The sequence below is a fragment of the Paroedura picta genome, chromosome 6 (assembly GCF_049243985.1).
Source record: "Paroedura picta isolate Pp20150507F chromosome 6, Ppicta_v3.0, whole genome shotgun sequence".
NCBI classification, from domain to species: domain Eukaryota; kingdom Metazoa; phylum Chordata; class Lepidosauria; order Squamata; family Gekkonidae; genus Paroedura; species Paroedura picta.
Genome location: NC_135374.1, coordinates 57,750,679 through 57,772,474, shown reverse-complemented (window position 1 = coordinate 57,772,474; position 21,796 = coordinate 57,750,679). Strand labels below are relative to the sequence as shown.

Here is a 21,796-nt window from a genome sequence, read left to right as displayed (position 1 = left end):
TGGTGAGTGTAATTCTTGAATACTGTTAAATGTTCTTTATGTGTAAATTTCAACTTATTTAATTCTCATCTAAATGGTTGAGAAAACAAGTTGGAAAAACGATTGGGTTTGAATAACTTTCTGAATGCCTGCAAAGGATAGCTCTCCTTTATTTAACCCAACACTTTTATATGAGAAACTTTTGTATATTCTTCTAAAGTCATTTGCTTGATTAGTCAAACTCAAAGGCTTATGCCTACTCAGTGGGTTATTGTGACTTTGAGTAGATTCCTATGTTATATTACAAACTGTGTTTGAAACTTCATTTGGTGTCATAGGTATCATATAACATAGTTGTTTATTAACCTATTGCAAGCTCAAAGCCCTCTTTAGTCTTTGCAACTAGCTGAATGGAAGTTTTATCCAATTAACACAGTGCCTAGAATCCAGATGCCCTGTGGAAACTAATGAAGTTACAAGAGATCTAATGTATGGAGGGCATAAACTGGTAAATTCTGGTTCAGTTCAGGATTTAGGGTATTCCCAAACCACCCCCCCCCAAAAAAAAAAACCCAAAACACACTGTCTCATTCAGGCCTGTCCATTTTACTTCTCCCCAGTGGCAGGAAGCAAAAGAAACTGCTGAAATGGTTGCCAGCCATTTAAACCTAACAGCTTGGTGGGAATGCCCATCAGCTGTTAGGTGTAAGTGACTGCCAGCCATTTAAGCCATCAATTTCACTCCCCCTTACTCTGAAGCAGAGTGAAATGGACTACTGAAATGATGGCCAGCCATTTCACCAATTGGTTTTGCCTCCCCCCATTTCAAACCACCCTGCTCAGCTGCTAGGTTTAAATGGCCCAAACTTCCGCCCACCCCCAAACTGAGTAAAAGTCTGGGAAATGTTGTAGGGAGGTGCCTTTCCTGAACTTCGGTTCATGGGGCACAAATGGAGCCAAATTCATGATGAAGTTTGGCTCATGAACTAGTTCATGCCCATCCCTAGTTGCAATATTGTGATCTGAGTTAGCTCAACTTTTGTGCTCTCTTTATCCATCTAGCAAACTAGTTTTTGTTGCTGTTTTGTCAGCATTAGTCCCATTTCTGGGAATGAGGAATAATGCTGATCTACCTTTACAAGGTTATAAGGACTACAGAGAATGTATCTGAAGCTCTTTAAGCCTTTAGAGTGCTTTATAAATACTAATTCTTTAAGTGAATGGTGCATTATTAAACAGTACATAATTAAACATATTGCACATTCAAGACATAATTATTTAAGTTTTCAAAAAGTTCCAAGTCTAGCGATTTGAATGGGACTGTGATGACAGATGAAAGTACATGGGATGGTAACTGTGTCAATGCTGAGAACCTTTATTCACTGAAAAGCTGTAAAAGCATCATTGTTGTTGCAGGGGTGGCCAAACTGTTGCTCTCCAGATGTCCCATGAGCCCCTGCCAGCATAGTGGACATCTGGAGAGCCACAGTTTGACCATCCTTGCTTTACAGTTTACTATGATAGGTGACAAATGTTTGGGATACATTCTCTTCACTTTCCAATCTGTATTCAGTTCTGAGACCTAAAATCTTCTTTGAAAATGAATGCTGGAATCTAAAGATTCCTTGGAGTCCTTGTAGACCAAGAGAAATATTGAAAAGGGTTGCATGCTACCCAGCTGGCCTTGTACATTTTAACTACTGTTTCCATTTCATAAGCTTGCATGTATACATATACTGCCATAGATGCATATGCACATAAAATGTTGTAGTGCAAGTTACAAATGTAGCTCCAATTACTAGATAAAGTATACTGCTGCTGTCATACATATATATCACATCACACACACGAGTGTATTGAAGCTGGATTGTATGTCCAATGTAACTACAACATGATGTGCTAGGGTGTATGTGTGCATCATCTGCTTCATTTCTAGTCACAGTGCAGTTTTATACAGCCCTGTTTTCCTCATATGCATGTAGACAGTGATAATTGTTGTATGTGAAACTATACATGGAATGCATACTCTTTTTTTAAAGTACTGCATTTCAAAAGATTGACTTGACAGTATTTTAAGCAAATGCTTCTAAATAATGTGGGTAATATGTTTATATGATATGTCAAGTGCTTGTTCATGCCTCACTGCTTTGAGTACAAAGGAAATCTGTTGCATGACTGCACTGTATGGTTGCTGCCCCTGTACCCTTTCCCATTCACACCAATGATTTTTGATACTTTTTTGCTATTTTTAAACAAAAAAACCTTGACAGGCACATTGATTAAGTGCTTTTAATAATGAACAAAAATTGCCTCATTAATAATAGACTACAAGTTTAAAACTTAATTCTGAATAGTATGTATGTAACTGGCAGTGTATTGTAAGTAACTCTATAAAATATTTTTGTATATTCCTTCCTTGCAGGCTGGGAAGCTAAAGGATGGTGCTCGTTCTGTGACAAGAACAATTCAAAATAACTTTTTTGATAGCTCCAAGCAGGAAGCTATTGATGTTTTGTTGCTGGGGAATACCTTAAATAGCGATTTAGCAGACAAAGCACGGGCTCTCTTAACCACCGGCAGTTTACGTGGTATGTGTTTTTCCCTCTAGGTTCTTAAATCTATAAGGCAGCAAGCTAATTAGCTGTGGATTAGTTCCAAAGGTGCCATTCTTCTTAGGGAACAGGCATTGGGTCACTGAAGTTCTGTTTGACACCTGATAATTAAAAATAAAGGAAAGTAAAGCAAAATCAAAAATGTTGTGCTTGTGCAGGTTGTTGCTGAAACATGCAAATTGCTATAAAACTCCCATGACAGACTTTGGCACTAGTACTTGCTGAAAGCAATAGTGGGGAAGTTCTGCATCCCTTTTCCTTCCATTGCAATTCTTTGGATCCAACTGTACAGAATCTATGTATTCAAGAAGATATTTTAATGTTGACATAATAGCAATATGCTTATAAATATCCTGCTATGCTTTACTAATACAACTGGGTGAATTCTAGAAGAGTCCATTATGCTACAGGAATTATTATTAACATATTATATTTTAGAGAGAAAACTAGGTTCGTCAAACCTAGATATGCATTATTAAATATCTTAAAACCAGGACCCATTTATACAAAATGAAATGCCATGTGTGTAGTGTCAATTTGAGGGCTTGCTAGCATAGATTTGCAGATAAGGTTACAAAATGGCTTGCATGTGACTTCAGTATCTAGAGTATTATTTGGCTTTTGGTGTCTGAGTGGTATTTGCAAAATAGAGTTAGCACTTGTGGAACTCTCTCATTAACATCTGATGTTACAAAGCTGATATGTGGTAGTATGAAATAATCTGATGGACAAATGAACTAAAATTCTTAGACCTCAGGAATAAGAATTGCGATTTTTGCAGCAACTTAATCCAATTGTTGAAAATAACATTGTAGAATAGTGTCTCTAAAGTATCTCTATAGTTTGGTAATGAAATTATTCAACTAATTATTTCTTTTCTCCTTAATGCATTCATAGTATCAGAACAGGCATTGCAATCAGGTATAGTATAATAGGTACCTCAGCTGATATTTTCTTCTGTTAAAGTTCTGTTAGATTTCAGAATGTGAGAAATTCTGATCTGTATCCTGCCTCGTATGTAGACATGTGTATATGCATGCACACCACAAAGTTGCCTACTGGCAAATCAGACTCTTCTGCCCTTCATGCTATGAAAAGGGAGAGAGAAGAGCAACTAAGAGAATGAGAAAGTCTTCCTGTTGTTAACATGTGACTATGTTTCTCTTATGAGCCTCTTGTGGCGCAGAATGGTAAGGCAGCCGTCTGAAAGCTTTGCCCATGAGGCTGGGAGTTCGATCCCAGCAGCCGGCTCAAGGTTGACTCAGCCTTCCATCCTTCCGAGGTCGGTAAAATGAGTACCCAGCTTGCTGGGGGGTAAAACGGTAATGACTGGGGAAGGCACTGGCAAACCACCCCGTATTGAGTCTGCCATGAAAACGCTGGAGGGCGTCACCCCAAGGGTCAGACATGACTCGGTGCTTGCACAGGGGATACCTTTACTATGTTTCTCTTATCTTCCTGACCCAGCCAGGAAAGTTAGGCAAGCAAGAGTTGTTTGAAAAGAAGTTTGTCCTTTTATTTTGCACATTCCATTGCCTCTTCCTTCCAGCACAGTTTTGAGAGCTGCAGAGAAAAGATTTTTCAGTTGAGGCAGGGTACACTAAATGGTGGTTTTTCTGTGGCTGGATTCACTTTGGTTACCAGTTATTAGTCTCTTGCTTTAGAAAAGTAGAATTATTTCATTACATAGCAAAGAAGCCTGTAACAATTAACTATACAATATAACCTCAACAGCAATGTTGTGTTACCTATTTTTACTTTAAGAATTGTCTTTGGGTTTTTTTCATCGTTTAGAACTTAAAAGATAAAAGGGAAGGCAGAGTCTGGGAACAATAAAATAAGGTGGGAGACAGAGCCTAGAAGCCTCTCCCCTGCTCAGCCTCTCTTTTTGGTTTGAGTTTTCATGTCCATTTTCTGCATCCATTCACACTTGAGGCCTAGGAGAAAATGGCTCAGCAATAACTGCCTTTTGGCTTTTGATAATTGTTTATAATTACTACAAATCTACATTAGGTGATCCTTGGATATGATTTTAAAATAGATTTAGTTGGCACAGATATTAGTGTTACAGGCATGGTGTTGGTACAGGCAGAATTAATAGTTATTTCTTGTGTACTTGCATTAGTTGGCACAGGCAGGAATATTATAGTTGTGCTCTGCATTAAATGCCTCTTAGTTGGTAGCCTTTCCTTAGTAACTATCTCTTTCTTGATGCTTTTCAAATAAAAATGTGAGCCCAGAATGCACATTTGAAGAAAATAATTCTGTGAAAGTTCTGTGAGTTTCTGATGCTATTAAAATGTAACACAAATTACAGCATTATTAAGTAACTTATACAGGAAATATAATTTTAAGTAGAACAAGAAGAAATAATATGGATGTTGAAGAACAGTTTCAGGAATAGTTTGTTTTATAAAGGTATTAATGGGAGCACCAAAAAAATCAGTTTTATAGATTTTTAGGGAACTTCATATGTGCTTGTTTGAATGCATTGCAGGTCACTAATCACTAAAGCTCAAGATTTTACAAATATGGCTATGGCTTGCTTACTTGAGGGATTCTAGAATTGTATTATTCCTATGTAAGGAAGTGAACTAATATTTTATATTTTGAATATTGTATTCAATATTTTGTAGCATCAGCAAAGATACTGAAGAGTATGTGTGAGAACTTTTATAAGTATTCAAAACCAAAAAAAATTCGAATTTGTGTTGGAACATGGAATGTCAATGGTGGAAAGCAATTTCGAAGCATTGCCTTTAGAAATCAGACACTCACTGACTGGCTTCTAGATGCACCCAAACTAGCTGGCATCAGTGAATTCCAAGGTGAGAAGGATTATCTGTTTAGTTTGTACTTTTAGCAAATTCTGATTTTGTTAAAGTCATCAGAATTTTATGCTTAACTTTAGATCGAAGGAGCAAACCTATTGATATTTTTGCTATTGGATTTGAAGAAATGGTAGAGCTAAATGCAGGAAATATTGTGAGTGCAAGGTAAGATAGATTGTCATATAACAGATACAAAACAGTTCAAGCACCTTTTGTTTAAAATTAGAGGGAATTTGTGTCATTTTATTGCTGTACTAAATTACCCAGAATCCAGTTCTTAAATGGCTGATACTTTTCCCCTAATAAGGCACTGCCGATATTTAGAGAATTTGGCAATGAGCTCTGCATGCTCTGTAAAGCTTTCTCTACTAACATCAAAACTTAAGCAAAACATCCAACGTTCTTTAAGTTAGAGCAGTTTGCATTGTAATAGAGGGGGAAATGGGAAGAAGAGAAGGAGCCATAGTGCCACATTGTTGCCTTAATTAGGCTCGTTCTGAAACTCAAATACTGTTGCAACAATCAGTTTCCAGTGTACAACACTAAAGCAGTAAGCTAAACTAATTGCCTTACAGCAGGGGTAGTCAAACTGCGGCCCCCCAGATGTCCATGGACTACAATTCCCATGAGCCCCCTGCCAGCAAATGCTGGCAGGGGCTCATGGGAATTGTAGTCCATGGACATCTGGGGGGCGCAGTTTGACTACCCCTGCCTTAGAGTATTTCTGAACATTCTAATAGTATATATACTAAATGAGTTTTTTATGGGCAGTACAACCAACCAAAAGTTGTGGGCTGCTGAATTACAGAAGACGATCTCACGAGATTACAAATATGTTCTGCTGGCTTCAGAACAATTGGTGGGTGTCTGCCTCTTCGTGTTCATCAGACCTCAGCATGCACCATTTATCAGGTCAGTATACAGAAATATGTTTTTTATAATATTAAATTTAAAGTTTACAAGTATGCATGACTTTTTGATGGTATTTTAAGCTGCTTTGTTACCCAGCCTTATTTGTACGTTGACAGTGTAGCACTTTTGGTACCTCAGTATTTTGCTGTCCGAGTGCCATCTTTACTTAGTTCTACTTCTAAGGCCAGTTTATACATTCAACAGTATTCAAGTGGCAAAGTTTTTATGTAATTCTTCAGGCTACAAGTAGAGAACTGCAGATTTGAAAGCCCTGCCATAAAGAAATTGCATGACAGACAAATTGAATCCAAATGATTCAATTTGACCTTCTTCCTGAGATTCATTTTACTTACTGCTAAATCAAAGCAGTATATGAGTGTATTTTGCAAATATTTTCATCCCATTTGAATATGCTTTCCTGTCCTGCAATTTAGAGAAGTTGATAAGGAGGTTCCAAACATGTTTTGATAGTAGAAACTGCATCAAATATTCCTAAAAATGAAAATAACAGCACAGAGCAACAGAATGTAGAATAATAAGGAACTAGCCAAGATTTCCCAACAAATGTGGGCACCAGGATAGGAGAATGAAATATTGTACAAGATAATCATGTCAGAAGTAGTTGAGCAGATGTAGTGATGTAAGCTATGGCTCACCTCTAGCCTAGATGAATGTGAATGGGACATTTAAATGGTGCCAGTTAGAAAGCTTGGCAGAGTAGAGGAACAATTGCTGTTCAGAGTTTGAGCAGTTGAAAGGAAGAACTCTAATTTTTAATTTGGGATGCTGTATTAACCCCTACCCATCAATGACTTGGATGCTAATTTAATTTTTAAATACATGTAATTATGGCTGTTTAAATGGCTTTTTAAACTCAATTTTATAGTTAAAGCTATAGACAGAGGGTACTAGACCCTATTACCTAGTTAACAGTTCTGTTACAGTCCCATGATCTCTTTGGAATTCTGTGGTATCAATCATTCAAATACAATTTGCTCTACGATTGCTTCATTCTATAGGACAGTAAAATCTCCTGGGAGGGATGAATCCAAAAGCTATCATTGTCCTTATGAAGCTGATACAATAGCTTTCGTAACTGTGTTGCTATTTGCACTTGCAGAAGTATGTGTCATATTTGAGACTGTAAAATAGCACAAAGCTTCAGTAAGTGTGACATGGTGTGACAGACAGGTCTGCCTCTCCCTAACAGTGACCCGTGGGAGCTGGCAGAATGTTGGAAAGAGGCCACTAGAAAATGGCAGTTAAGAAAGCTGTCGGAAGTTGGCAACTAGGAAGATGTAGGAGAAATGATGATTTCTGGTTGAGTGAAGCTGAGGTGAAGGGAAGCTAAAAGCTAGCTGACCACAACAAGTCAATTTGTAGTGTAAGATGCAAGATGCTGGGAATTGGGAGACAGTTCAAAAAATTAAATGGAAGTGAAACATTGTAACTTCTACCTTACTTTCTTTAGTATTATGTTCAAGCTATAAATAAAACAAAGAAACACAAAAACGCACCCATGAAGATCTCAGTCTTTATATGTTTAGGATATAAATAGATAGTAGCAGCATGTGAATGGAACATTCTATGAGCCTCCAACCCTAGTAATTCAGTAAAGTGTTTGATTAAGGACCTCTTATTAAAAGAAGACTGAGTCACCCTGTCTGTTGATGTCTCTGAGGGAGAGAACCTGAGGGGTGAAATGGTCATTCTCTGCTCTCCAGAGATTTTAATGGAGATGAGTACTGATGTGTGATGACCGGATCTACATAAAACACATAACTGAGAGAGAGATTTTAGAGGGTGGTAGGCACTTTGTGTGAGTAGAAAAGGGGCATCACATATGACTGCTGACTGAATAATTCAGAACTGTAAGTCACCAACTACGTAGAAAGTTGCAATGAGTCAGGATCATGCAAGTTCATAGGCAAGGATAACTTTTGTAAATTTAAAGAGAACGGATTATCTTTATCTTGGCTGTCTGTGTGCCATTAATGAAAAAAGAAAATTCTATATTCTTAGATAACTTTTAGTAAATACTTCAGAAATGTTGATTTAATTGAGGCTATCAAAGCTTTTGCCACTACGTTTTTAAACATTCAACTGATATCATTTTAGAGATGTTGCGGTTGATACTGTGAAGACTGGCATGGGAGGAGCTACTGGTAATAAGGGTGCAGTAGCAATTCGAATGCTGTTCCATACCTCTAGTCTTTGCTTTGTATGCAGCCATTTTGCTGCAGGACAGTCACAAGTCAAAGAGAGAAACGAAGATTTCATAGAAATATGTCGGAAACTAAGCTTCCCAATGGTAAGGAGTAATCAGATTGCCTACCCTAGATATTTTCAAAAGTGCTTTAATGAGTTTTCCACAGAAAAGGATATATATATATATATTTGTCCTTGTAGAAGGAAATACAAGACAGTAAATTGCAATATTTCTGAAGAACTTTTAGCTATAAGCTATTCCTTTGTCATATTCCAACATAAAACCATGTACTTTGTTGCTATTATCATTTAATCATTTTCTGTGATGTTTTAAAGGGTTTATTCTGAATTATTTTCTGTTTTCTTTCCATAGTTTTATTTAACTTCTGTCCATGATTTTAAACCTTTATTTCTCAAAGTTTAGTATAAATTGATCATGTAGGGCAGCGGTCCCCAACATTTTTTATCACCGGGGAGGGGGGGGGTAGTCTTTTGCCGAGAGATGTCCCTGCCACCTGTTTTCCCGCCAGTGTCCCTGACTTCCCACCGCCCACTGGGGGACACTGCCAGCAGCAGTTGCGTAGTGCCATGCCGAGGGGGAGCCCCAGCCATGGCAGCCACTGGAGAGCACCAAAGGTTAGCCGGCGGCAGAGTAGCAGGGCAGCCCCCGAGGCAGCAGCCGGGGAGGACGAGGAGGAGCCGCGGCCCCGGTACCAACTGATCCACGTTGGGGACCACTGATGTAGGCTTATAGGAACAAGCAGGAAATGAGACTGTAAACACTAAAAAAAGACACACTGCTAGATGTCATTTAATAGTACAAATTTGATATAGGTGACTTTCTTATTTTTTTCCAGGGAAGACTGCTTTTCTCCCATGATTATGTATTCTGGTGTGGTGACTTCAATTATCGTATTGATCTTCCTAATGAAGAAGTGAAGGAACTAATTCGGCAGCAGAACTGGGATGCTCTTCTGGCAGGAGATCAGCTGATCAATCAGAAAAATGCTGGGCAGGTAACATTGCAAGTTTTCTTCTTTTTCACTACCTACTAATTTGGGATTATAAATTAATCTCTAGAACTATACATGTTCAGAAATTTGCTCGTGTATAATTGGGTGATCTGGCCTTTCAGTCCTATTTCAGACTGGAGCTACTGGGGATAGAGGTGTTTCCTCCACAGCTTTTTCAGTGGTATTCTGTGTGACAGAAAGCAAAGCAAGGCAGAATCCAAAAGTTTGTCTCATGTACGGTAAAACAGAAATTGAATATCACTGTAGCCAGTTCTAGGAGTTCTTTGCTACTCTAGTAGATTAAAGCTGTTGGCTGGTGTTCTGGGATTAAATTCTTCCCCGGATGCTCTTTTTTGGCACTGTTCATAAGCAAGTGTTACTACAACTTTTTCCTTTTTATGACATTGTCATATGCATATTAGTAAACAATTATAGAAGTACAGCTATGTACAGTTTTCTTTGTTTAGATGAAAACCATGTGGAGTATAAAGACTCTCAGAAAATATAAACTGATTCTTCAGTTGTGGTTGTCCCCTACACACACACACACACACACACACACACACACACACACACACACACACACAATGTAGAAACCTTGATCCAGAGAAATTTTGTTAAGGGCTCTTAGAGGGATATGGGCCTCCTCTCATTCCACAGAAATGTTTATTTGTTTAAAGAATTTCTATCCTACCTTACCGTCAAAGAACTCAAGGCAGGTTGTGATAAATTACTTGATAATTTCCCACAGAACTGGCATGAGTTATTACAGATGAAAAAAGAGAGGGAAAATGCAAAAGTAAGAAACATGGTGTTTCAAATGGGTGCTGGAAGCTGTGAATCATACTGATGAAGGCTACCAGAATAACTATTTGTGGGAGGGGGGGGGGCACTTACCTACTGCAAGTTACATTGGAATTAAGCTTGTATAGTGGTGGTGCGTAAAGTACTGTCAAGTTGTCACTTGCTTATGGCAACCCTATAGAGAATTTTCAAGACAAGAGATGAACAAACATGGTTTGCTGTTGACCCAAAAATGTTAGTAATAACTAAGGAAATTTTTATGATGATTTTGCTGTTTTGGTATTAATATTATTTCTCAGTTATTTATACTCATAATTATAGTACTGGTATATGTAAAGTTGCTAAAAATTACTTCTATTTATCTATGTCCATGTTCAAACCGTTATGCAATTTGCCTTTCATTTGTAGGAGTTTTTAAGTGATTTCTCCTATTGTGAAGCATTGTGGTGTAATGCTTAGAATGTCATAATAGGCTCCTGGAGGCCATGACTTTAATCTCCACTCTGACACATCGAAACATGGATGATCATGGACTAGTCATATACATCCAGCCTAACCTATCTCATAGGGTTGTTGTGAGGAAAGCAATGTAAACTGCTTTTAATAACCACTGGGAAGAAAGGTGGGTGGGTATAGATGAAGTGAGTAAATGAATTGATGACCATGTTATATGCAAGGGGCATTTTTCACTTTTGAGAAATAAATCTACAACTTTCCTGCTACTGTAAGTTCTTTTCCTTTCAGGTGTTCAGAGGCTTTTTAGAAGGAAAAATAGCCTTTGCCCCTACTTACAAATATGACTTATTTTCGGATGACTATGATACCAGTGAAAAATGTCGCACACCAGCCTGGACAGATCGTGTGCTGTGGAAAAGAAGAAAATGGCCTTTTGACAGATCAGGTCAGATTATAAAATTAAGCTGAATATTATGCACACAAATTGGCCAACTGCTTCTTATAAGAGAGAATTTCTAAAGAATCAGGGTTGTTAATGCTCAGAAAAATAGCACTGAAATATATACATGAAATGCTTAGAACACTTAAAATGTACTATATAAATGCTCACGGTATTAAGTACAAAATACTTGTTAATCTTTCATGCCCATTGTGTGTTTGTATGTGTGTGTAGGTCACTCTTTAAACTGATTCATTCTTAATTGCCATTTATAAAAAGATGTGACCGGTAGAACACATACCTATCTTACTTGGCTATATGTATGTATTTTATACTTATCTGCATGTGAACATAAAAGAAAATAATGAGGGGAAATTCTAACAGTTTATCTGATTTTAAACAACATATTCATAGTCTAATTTGTGTGTATGTTAGCGGAAGATATGGATCTTCTGAATTCCAGTTTTCACGATGAAAGTAAACTTCTTTACACATGGAGTCCTGGAACTTTGTTGTATTATGGAAGGGCGGAGCTGAAAACATCTGATCATAGGTTTGAGCTTTGTATTTTGTAAAATTTCAGTCCCTTAAAAAGCTATTTAATCATGTTCCCAGTATTATTTGTTTTCTGATCTTGGCTGATATTCTTTCAGGCCTGTTGTTTCACTGGTTGATATAGATATCTTTGAAGTCGATGCAGAAGAGCGGCAGAAAATTTACAAGGAAGTGATTGCGGTGCAGGGACCACCAGATGGCACAATAATGGTCTCCCTCAAAGGGTCTTCATCAGAAGAAAACTATTTTGATGATGCCTTGATTGATGAACTTCTTCAAAAATTTGCAACTTATGGTGAAGTTATACTTATAAGGTTAGAACAGCTTTATTTCAAAGATACTGTGGTGGCACAGCCAATTTTCTCAATCATTATTTAAAACATTTTTTAGCTGCCTTTCTCCTTTGAAGAACTTGAGTCCAAGGAGGAAGGAAGGATAATTAAATAAACTAAACTAAAATGAATAATTGAGCTGAGTCCTCATGCGAACCCCTTAGAGGGCACATACATGACCTGCCCTCCAACAGCTACATTGATTCCTGGTTGAATTCCAGATCAGATTCAAGGTTTTGGTACTGACCTTTCAGGTCCTATGCAATCTGGGTCCTGCATATCTTAGGGACCGTCTCTCCCAATATGTCCCCCAGAGAACACTCCATTCTTCAAGTGCCAATTTGTTGGCAGTCCTTGACCCCAATGATATTCGCTCAGCCTGTTGGAATAAGTTGCTGTCTGAGAACAGGGCCCTGATGGAGCTATCACAGTTCCACAGGGCCTGCAAGTCAGCACTCTTCCACCAAGGCCTATGGTTGAGGCCAGGGCAGTTTAACACCATACGGGCCTCCCTCCCCTCCTCTCTTTTTCCCTTCTCACATTCCTCTGCTGGCATATATTACCAACCCTGCAGGCCATATGGATAATGGCTGGGGAAAGGGGGGCTATGTTAGTTGCTGATAATTTAACTGTTAATTTTTGTATTTTTATGTTGACTGTTCTATAGATTTTTTTATCCTACTGTTGTGAACTGCCCCCTAGACCATTTGCAGAGAGGGGCAGTCTACAAGTTGAATAAATAATAATAGTAATAACTCAGGACAACTTAAAATATTTTTTAATTATTAAAAACACAATCAAAGCAGACATTATAAAAACTATAAAAGTCAGGTTGTTAAAGCAGTGATCCCCAACCTTTTTATAACCGGGGACCACTCAACGCCGGGGACCATTCACCGGGGACCACTCAATGCCTTTTACTGAGGCCCGGTGGGGGGGGGTAGTTTACTCCTCTACTCTCAACCACTGCCCTAGCGCTCTCTGATCACTATGGTAATGTTTAAACATCCCTTCAAAATAAGATACAGACACGCCACAACAATGAAGATAAGGAACATTTTATTTTGATGGAAATTTTAACTCATGACAATGACAAATCCATGGGAACCCTGAGCTTGTTTCTCTGCAACGAGATAGTCCCATCTGGGAGTGATGGGAGACAATGACACCCAAAGTGTGTTGTAAAGGGCCGGGGGGGGTGAAGTAAATGGCCGGGGGGGGGAGAGAAGGCGTCCTTCGGGGCCCACCTCTAATTAGTCGAAGGACCACATGTGGTCCGCGGCCCACAGGTTGGGGATCGCTACTTTAAAGGATAAAACAGGCTCTCAAATTGGGCTCAGGAGCAGATAATTAGGCAGTGTAATTGCTGTAGTATTGGGGACATATGCTTCCTATAGCAGCAGAATCCTGCATTAAATATAGTTTTCAAACACTTCTTGTGACTAGTGACAAATAGAGCACATTGCAGTAGTTCAGTCTAGATGTAACTAAGGCATAGATTACTGTGGCAAGTAACTGACCCAGAAACCAACACAGTTGATGCATCAGGTAGAGCTGAGCAAACATACAGCAAGCTGCAGCAGCCACCTGGTTTTCTAAGGTGATTGCTGTGTCAAGCAGAATACTCAAGCTGCAAACCTAGATTTTTAAGTAGACTAAAACCCCATCCAAGACAAGAGAGATCTGGTCTGCTTTTCTACTAACCCAGAGAATCTCTGTATTGTCAGGATTACATTTTAATTTGTTCAGCCTCATCCAACCTATTACTGACTCCAAGCACTAGCTCAGAATCCTCCAACAGCTTTCTGAAACCAACCTGCCAGATAGGACTCACAGTGACTTCAAGGCTCAGTTTAAAATAGATGATGAAATTGGATTGGATACATTTTACACGAATATTTTTGTGGCTTACAAAAATGTCTTAGACCTATCCTTCATGCAAATTCCCTATTAACATTTAATGAGTTAATATTAATAGAGAATTTACATAGAAACTCTTGATTGTCAGCCAGCACCATATTTATTATGAATTCTGGAGGTAGGATTGCCAACTCCAGATTGGGAAATACCTAGATCATCCAATGAAACTGATGGGGTAGCAGGTTCAGAATGGACAAGAGGAAATACTGCTTTACACAGATAGTGATTAGAATGTGGAATTTGATGCCAGAAGATATAGTGATGGCCACAGGAATAAACAGCTTTCAGAGGGGATTAGGTGGATTCATTAAGGATAAGTCTATCAATGGCTACTAGCCATGGTGACTGAGGGAAACCTCCAGTAGTTCTCTGAATCCCAATTCCAGGAAGCAACATCATAGGAAGGCCTTTTTGTAAATATATATTTAAATTTATTGCCTGCCTCTCCCCAAGGGTTTGAGGCGGGTTACAATGCTTGACTAAAACTGTTTAATTGCAGTTTTACTACTAATTTTTATATTGTGGCTTCAGTTAAGCCTTCTTTGTAGAATATATTTGTAGCCTTTGAAGAATACTAATTTAAAGTTATTTTATATAATCTTAATGTAGTTTTAAAACAAGAACAAGTGTATTTTGCAGAGCACAGAGAAGACCTAGTGTGTATGATGGAAACCTGGGTCAGAGAGGACAAAACAGTTACCCTAAAGAACTAGCCTTTGCTGGGTTTTCCATCCTCCCAACATTCACAAACTGCAGGGCAGGGAGAAGGGGTTGCAATCCTAATCTGGAAGGTTTACTCCTTCAGAGCATTCCCCACACCGTCAATACCAGGAATTGAGTGTGTTGCCCTTGGGTGGGCCACAACCGAGAGCCTGGCCATCTGGGAAGTATACCATACTCCCAACACACCATCAGATGCCCTACCGGCCCTGCTGGAGGAGGAGGCAGCCCGGGTATTGCAGTTCCCCATACTACTGATCCTGGGGGACTTTAATGTCAAACTTATCTTGTACTTTGTCATTCATCCTACAATCTCTGTAAACTACCCTGGGCTGCAAGGGAGGGCAGTATAAAAATGCAAATACATAAATAATCAACAAACAAAACTGACAGTTAATGATTAGAGATTACTTTACACATTGGCCTGCCCTTTATATTTAGTGTGTGTGGAAGTGCTAGAGCACCTGTTTCAAGTGTGTTTAGTAAACTGTACTTTTCTTATCATATCATTAAGATTCATGTGGTAAATCTGAAAGTACAAATATTTTATTTTGCAATTTGTCCGGTCTCCTACAGATTTGTAGATGACAAAATGTGGGTGACATTTTTGGAAGGGAGCTCTGCTTTGAATGTTCTGGACCTGAATGGTATTGAGGTAAGCTAAAGCTTCCTTAAAGTCGTGTAGCTTGCTAAATAGTAATTTTGTAAACATATTATGAAGATTTTGATTGACTAGCTCAGTTTATGATGCATGCATTACCAGTGAATCTCTTAAATTTTTTTTGAAATTTTGTGCTTTGTTGGAGCCAAGGCCCAGTGAAGACTAATTCCCCTGTGCAACTAAATCAACATAGATGTTGTTCTAGCCATGCAGGTCTGAATTAGGGTTGGGCGCTTCAGTGGCCGAAGTGGCCATTCACTCCCACCGCAGCCCGTGCCACGGGAGGGAGGGGAGAAGCGGGTGTCAGCGTGCCAGCAGGTGCAAACATGCAGGCACAGAGCTCCGTTTGTGCGCTCACCGGCACACTGATGCCCGCACCCCCCCCCCCCCCCGCAGTGCGCCACTGCCTGCGGAGGGAGCGAACGGCCACTTCAGGCACTGAAGCGCCCAACCCTAGTCTGAATCTTTTAACATAATGTTCTAATAATTCAATTAGTTTTGCAAGCTGAACTGCCTAGCTGCTCTGGGGTTACCATTGAGCCAATTACTACCATTCTGGTTTCCCAGGTTACTCATGGGAAGCATGAGGATTTTAATTCCTCAGGTCTCAAGACATCAATATATTTGTAGTAACTTCTGGAATTTATTCTGCTTTTCCATTTCATCCCTGGAATACGAATAACGATTAAGGTTGCTTTCTAATGCTATACCTTTCGAGCTAATTAAAATTTAATAAGATTCAAAATCTTCTACTTTATTGTAAGGGAGAAATTTAATTACAGTTTTCACTTTAACATTATAAGTGCAGTTTTTTAAAATGTTTATATCACAATATCTGTATGAATACTATCAAACTCACAAGACTGATTTTTCTTTGTTCTAATGCAATTTCAGCTGCTTGGGAAAACAATTACCATTAATTTGAAAAGCCCAGATTGGATTAAGAGTTTAGAAGAAGAGATGGATTTGGAGAAAGTTAATTTTGGACTGCCTTCATCAACAAGTTCTACTTTGCTTTGTGAAGATGCAGAAGTTTCTGCAGACTATGATATGGAAGGTTTGCCAAAATCAGAGTTCAATCAGTGTTATAGAAACTGTTCTCTATGCTTAAGCTGCATATTACTGAAATGACAAACAAAAGCCAGAAGGTTCGCATGTATCCTAATGCTCAATGCCTTTGTTTGAGTAGCTGCTGTATCTTTAATCTATTCACCAACAGAAGTTGCCCTATAGTTGCTTTCTGTGCTTCTTGTTCTTAGGGATGAGTTTATCAACACTAGGTTGCAATTCACTCTTATTTGTTAGATCACACCAGTAACATGTTTAAAAGTAGTCTGGAGTTCTCAGTGATTAAAAATAATTGAAATCTTATAAGAATCATATAGGAAAGTGATAAACAATTAAGAGTTGTAATTTTTAAGGTGTCTTTCCTATACTAATCATGCTACGATGGGTGACTCTAGCTCTGTTAAGAATAGTTCCTTTATTTCCAGGCGATATTGATGATTACAGTGCTGAAGTAGAAGAGATCCTTCCTCAGCACTTGCAGCTAGCAGCAGGTTCTTGTCTTGGAGCTTCACCTGGCTCTTCACCTCGTTCAAGCCCCTGCCAATCACCTACACTGTCTGATGGACCCCCTCCATCAAGGCCCAGCAGAACACCTAGCAAGACTCCTGGGCCTCCTATATCTTCTCAAGGTAGCATCACATCTTATCACATGTTCTTCTCTTTATTAAAAGCTTTATTGAAATAGGTGGCTGTCACATCTTAATACCTCCCATGCATGTGTGATTTGTACATTCAGCCAAATTCGCATGACTGTAGATGTAGCTATTCAGGTTTGAAGCCTCAGATGCAGTACATATAAGATGGCTAAGTAAACTGAGTTTGAGATGACATAATGTAGTTTATCAATGTAAATAGCATTGTAACGGAGCTATCACAGTCCCCCAGGGCCTGTAAAATGGAGCTCTTCTGCCAGGTCTTTTGTTGAAGCCAGGATTAAGATCTAGGGGTCCCCTCCTCAGTATATGCATTCACATCGTGCAACCCACCAAGGTGGGAGGGCTGCTGGGTGGAGGTGTATTATGTCGCCAATCTTGGGTTATGTCTTTTTTTTCTTTTCTTTTTTTTGGCGAGAGTTTTATGGGGCAGGGATTTTAATGGGTTTATAGGATTTGTAACCTGCCTTGAATCCATGGAGAGTGGTGGGCTAAAAATATACTAAATAAATAAATGAATAAATAAATACATTTTATCACTACACACTTGTATATTTACGGTGGGGAAAAGGTTCAGTGATAGAACATCTGCTTTGCACTTAAAAAAATAAAATAAAATATCACAGGTTCAACCCACAATATCTCCAATTAAAAGGATCAGGCAACAACCTCTATTCTGTTTCTAACAGACTTTGCGCTGTGTTTGATCAACTTTATTACAGTCATTCAGACCAAGTTATGTGAAGTCAATACATAAGAGACCAAAAGAATATGGTCCTTTAATGTAATACAATTTTAAACAGATAATAAAATAGAACTTAAAACTATGCTTCTTTAGAGCATCAGATTTTTATGGCAGTGGCACAAAACTTAGCCAGCTGAGTTGGCACCTGGGGGGACTCATTGCTTAGCAGCTGTGTTTGAATTTTTTGGTTGTGTACAATAATTACAAAGCTGAAGAAGTTTCACAACAAAGCTAGACATTACCTGGGGATCTAGTCTGATAATATTAAAAACTCTGAAGACAAGAACTTCTCTTTATGCTTAATGTTAAACTCTAGTAGGACTATAGGAATTCTTATGTTAATTGTACGATTTATTGAGCCACACTTTTCCCCCCTCTGCTTGTAATTGACTGAGTGTAAGGCAGCTTCTTATATTTATTGTAATACATGCAACTGGTAATACTTGCCACTTCTTATGAACATTCTTATGAACATTCCAGTGAGCTATTTGGGCAATTATATATTTATGACCCTAACCTTCATTAATTTGTCTAATTGCTTTTTAAAGTCATCTTTGCTTCTGGCTGTAATGAGATCCTGTGGCAGTAGGTCCCACAACTCAATTATATATCATTTGAGCTGCTTTCTTTGGTGTGTTCTCAGTGCATTTATGTTGGAAGAATGGAAGCATTGAACATTAAACTCAAACATGATTATCATGTTTATCTGCAAGAAAAAGACCCTGAATATAAGACAACCCCTTTCCCCCAAATGAAAAAGCAGCTGTGCAATCCTTCTGGCTCGGATAGAGGCTGGCCTGTGTCTGACTCAACGTCTTTTGGCATGAGCTAGGAGGTGTGCAGAGAACAATACTCATCAGTTAGTCATAGTCACTAGGAAGTCTGTCTAGAAAGGTGTGGGTGCATTGCTGTACCAGTCAGACGGAGCGGGGCAACAGCCCCTTACAACTCATATCTGAATTGCAGAAGAAGGAGAAGAGTTGGTTCTTATATGCCGCTTTTCTCTACCTGAAGGAGTCTCAAAGTGGCTTACAGTCGCCTTCCCTTTCCTCTCCCCACAACAGACACCCTGTGAGGTGGGTTAGGCTGAGAGAGCCCTGATATCACTGCTCGGTCAGAACAGTTTTATCAGTGCAGTGGGGAGTCCAAGGTCACCCAGCAGGTTGCATGTGGGGGAGTGCAGAATTGAACCCGGCATGCCAGATTAGAAGTCCACACTCCTAACCACTACACCAAACTGGCTCTCCCTATATTTTGTACAGTCAAAAAAGATAAATGTATCATGCCTTTGAGTTAATATGATAAAATAGCAAAGTGATTTGTGTAAGCAAGATAAGCCATCTGCCTCAAATGAAGATGTGGACTGGAGATGAAGTAATGGCACAAAGACTACTAGTCAATATGTGAAGACCCTGAAATTGTGGAACAGCTGATCTGGAGAGGACTAAGTTGTTAGGTTTTTAAACAAAACACAAGGCAATTTTGGTAGGGCTATCTTTTCAAGTCTGTTTCTGTTTTTTCCATAGTGCAAGGTACTTCAAATAAGTTTTTATCTTGAATGTGTAATGTTTATTAACCAAATTTGTTTTGAGCTGCTTCTGTTCTGGATTCATAAAATATTTGAACGTTGTAAGCATATGTACAAGAATAGTTTTGTTTGCCACAAGTATAATTTAGTATGAATATCTTCAGGTCCTCCAATTGATTTTCAATCAATTACTCAACAAAAAGAGTCTACTCAAGGCTTAGAACCCAGACGCCCACCTCCACCTCGTCCAGTAGCACCTCCTGCTCGTCCTGGTCCACCTCAGAGGCCACCTCCACCATCAGGTAGGATCTGAAATATGAAAGCAATATTTTTGTGGTAATCTGGTTCAAATTGATCGTATCTTGATAGCAATTTCCATGTGTGCTGAGGCAGTTCAACCTTAGTGATTAAAATAACTTTCTTTAACTGTTTTATTGATTTGGCTACTTAGGTTGATGTAATACACAGTTAAATTACTTTGAAATACTTAAGTTACTTTGAAGCTTCTTTTCCTCTTGTGTTGATTTTCACAGCTTTTGTAACATGTACTCATTCCTGTAACCTAAGATTACAAGTCCTTCATGGAATGCATGAAGGACTAATAGATCATTAATGTTACAAGGAAAACTTGTGGACTACTTTCCTGGAAAATATTTTATTGGGGCCCCTGAGAGCCACCCTTCCATGAGCTTATTTCAGTGGAACCTCTGGCAGCCCTCACCAGCACTACCTTATCCTCACCCCCCCCACACACACACACACACAGTGGGCTGGATTGCGTCAAGAGGGACTTCATAGCCAAGGCAGGTAGAAAGCTATATTCCTTACCCAGTGCAACCAAAGCTGGCTGGAAGAGAAGGCAGCCCACTTCATGGTTAAGCTGCACCCTGGCAATTGCTTGGGCCAGGACAAAGGAGAGACAAGCATGCCTGCATAGTTGCCAAGGCTAAAATGATTTTGGGGAAGGTAGGAAGAAGAAGAAGAAGAGTTGGTTCTTATATGCCGCTTTTCCCTACCCGAAGGAGGCTCAAAGCGGTTTACAGTCGCCTTCCCATTCCTCTCCCCACAACAGACACCCTGTGGGGTGGGTGAGGCTGAGAGAGCACTGATATCACTGCTTGGTCAGAACAGCTTTATCAGTGCTGTGGCGAGCCCAAGGTCACCCAGCTGGTTGCATGTGGGGGAGTGGGGAATCGAACCCGGCATGCCAGATTAGAAGTCCGCACTCCTAACCACTACACCAAACTGGCTCTCTAAAGGGCAACATTTCATCCCTAGCAGCTGCCCAGTCATGTCAGTGTCCCTGGCCTATCCTCTATAATTACCAGGAGAGGGGTAGGGACCACCTGGCAATTTCATGGGATGGGCCATTTGTAACTGTAAAGTCTTGTCACTTTTTCTAATACCTCTCTTTCCATTGTTACTTTTTCTTTATTGCTGCATTTATTTCTTACTCGTAAGGGGGTAAGAGTCCTGCACCTGCTAGAAAGGAATTTGGAGGTAAAGATTATGTTCAGCTTTGATTCAAATTAGCAAAATATTTGTGGCAGTTAAAATACATTGTCTTCAGAATCTGTTAACCTTTATTGAAAACAAATATTACAAAACACTGTAGATAACAAATGTGAAAATATTATAACTGGGATTATATCGAAGGTGGGGCTGTCTCAGTTCAGAAGGTTCATCAAGACATGACTAATTATTACTGTCTCAGGTTCATGCCCACCCCTACCTCAATACAAATTAATGCTTACCTTGACATCCTATTTTAATTTTTCTGTTTGGACAAGTTAAAATTTATAGTCTGACACATGTATCTGTATGAATGATCTGAATTAAGCCTCTAAGTAGCATAAGTGGGGAGAAGTATGTATTGAAAGAAAAGGAATATCCCTTAATGTTGTCGAAATGCCTCTCAAATAGTTAGAACACAAGGGCAGTAAATAGATTTTTAAAAATATATGGGTCTTCTAGCATTCTTCTAGCAATTCTTGATCCTTTAATGTCTGGGGCACTTTCCACTTTGTTGTTTAGCTGCAGTGCAACTGATAATTTTAATAGTTTTGTCAAGTAAAAGAAGGATATTGAGAATAAACATAAAGGCAGAATGTACCAGCTACCTGGGAGCTTTAAAAAGAATAGCAGGGGATTTGTAACCCATCCTATGAATAAGCATTAGTGTGTCCAATTTACACTGTATATCCATATTCAGGCTCTTGTTCCAAGACTAATGTTAATGAAAAAGCCTACTTGTGCAGTAGTTCTATGTACACACTGGAAGGCATGTAGTTAAGATGGAAATTATGTCTGGTGTATAAATGTGATATTTTCATTGAAACATAAAACTAAGTCTAGTAAAC

General features: G+C 39.0%; 1 protein-coding gene across 18 annotated transcripts in view; it reads left to right on the top strand.

Annotated features, from left to right (window-relative positions):
- Positions 1-21,796, top strand: part of SYNJ1 (synaptojanin 1) — a 50,208-nt gene that overhangs the window by 18,284 nt on the left and 10,128 nt on the right. For 11 of the 18 annotated variants that reach the window (XR_013231920.1, XR_013231921.1, XM_077342563.1 and 8 more), the window contains 15 exons: positions 2,402-2,567; positions 3,489-3,512; positions 5,228-5,419; positions 5,503-5,587; positions 6,194-6,334; positions 8,453-8,645; positions 9,400-9,558; positions 11,104-11,260; positions 11,690-11,807; positions 11,908-12,123; positions 15,358-15,436; positions 16,337-16,499; positions 16,936-17,139; positions 19,601-19,738; positions 20,898-20,936. Coding sequence is in view for 16 of the 18 variants with exons in the window: in XM_077342563.1 (XP_077198678.1) it covers positions 2,402-2,567; positions 3,489-3,512; positions 5,228-5,419; positions 5,503-5,587; positions 6,194-6,334; positions 8,453-8,645; positions 9,400-9,558; positions 11,104-11,260; positions 11,690-11,807; positions 11,908-12,123; positions 15,358-15,436; positions 16,337-16,499; positions 16,936-17,139; positions 19,601-19,738; positions 20,898-20,936 (2,074 nt within the window). In the remaining 2 variants the exon portion in view is untranslated. The remainder of the gene's footprint in view (positions 1-2,401; positions 2,568-3,488; positions 3,513-5,227; positions 5,420-5,502; positions 5,588-6,193; positions 6,335-8,452; positions 8,646-9,399; positions 9,559-11,103; positions 11,261-11,689; positions 11,808-11,907; positions 12,124-15,357; positions 15,437-16,336; positions 16,500-16,935; positions 17,140-19,600; positions 19,739-20,897; positions 20,937-21,796) is intronic. The other 7 variants (XM_077342556.1, XM_077342562.1, XM_077342570.1 and 4 more) reach the window with 3 other exon arrangements.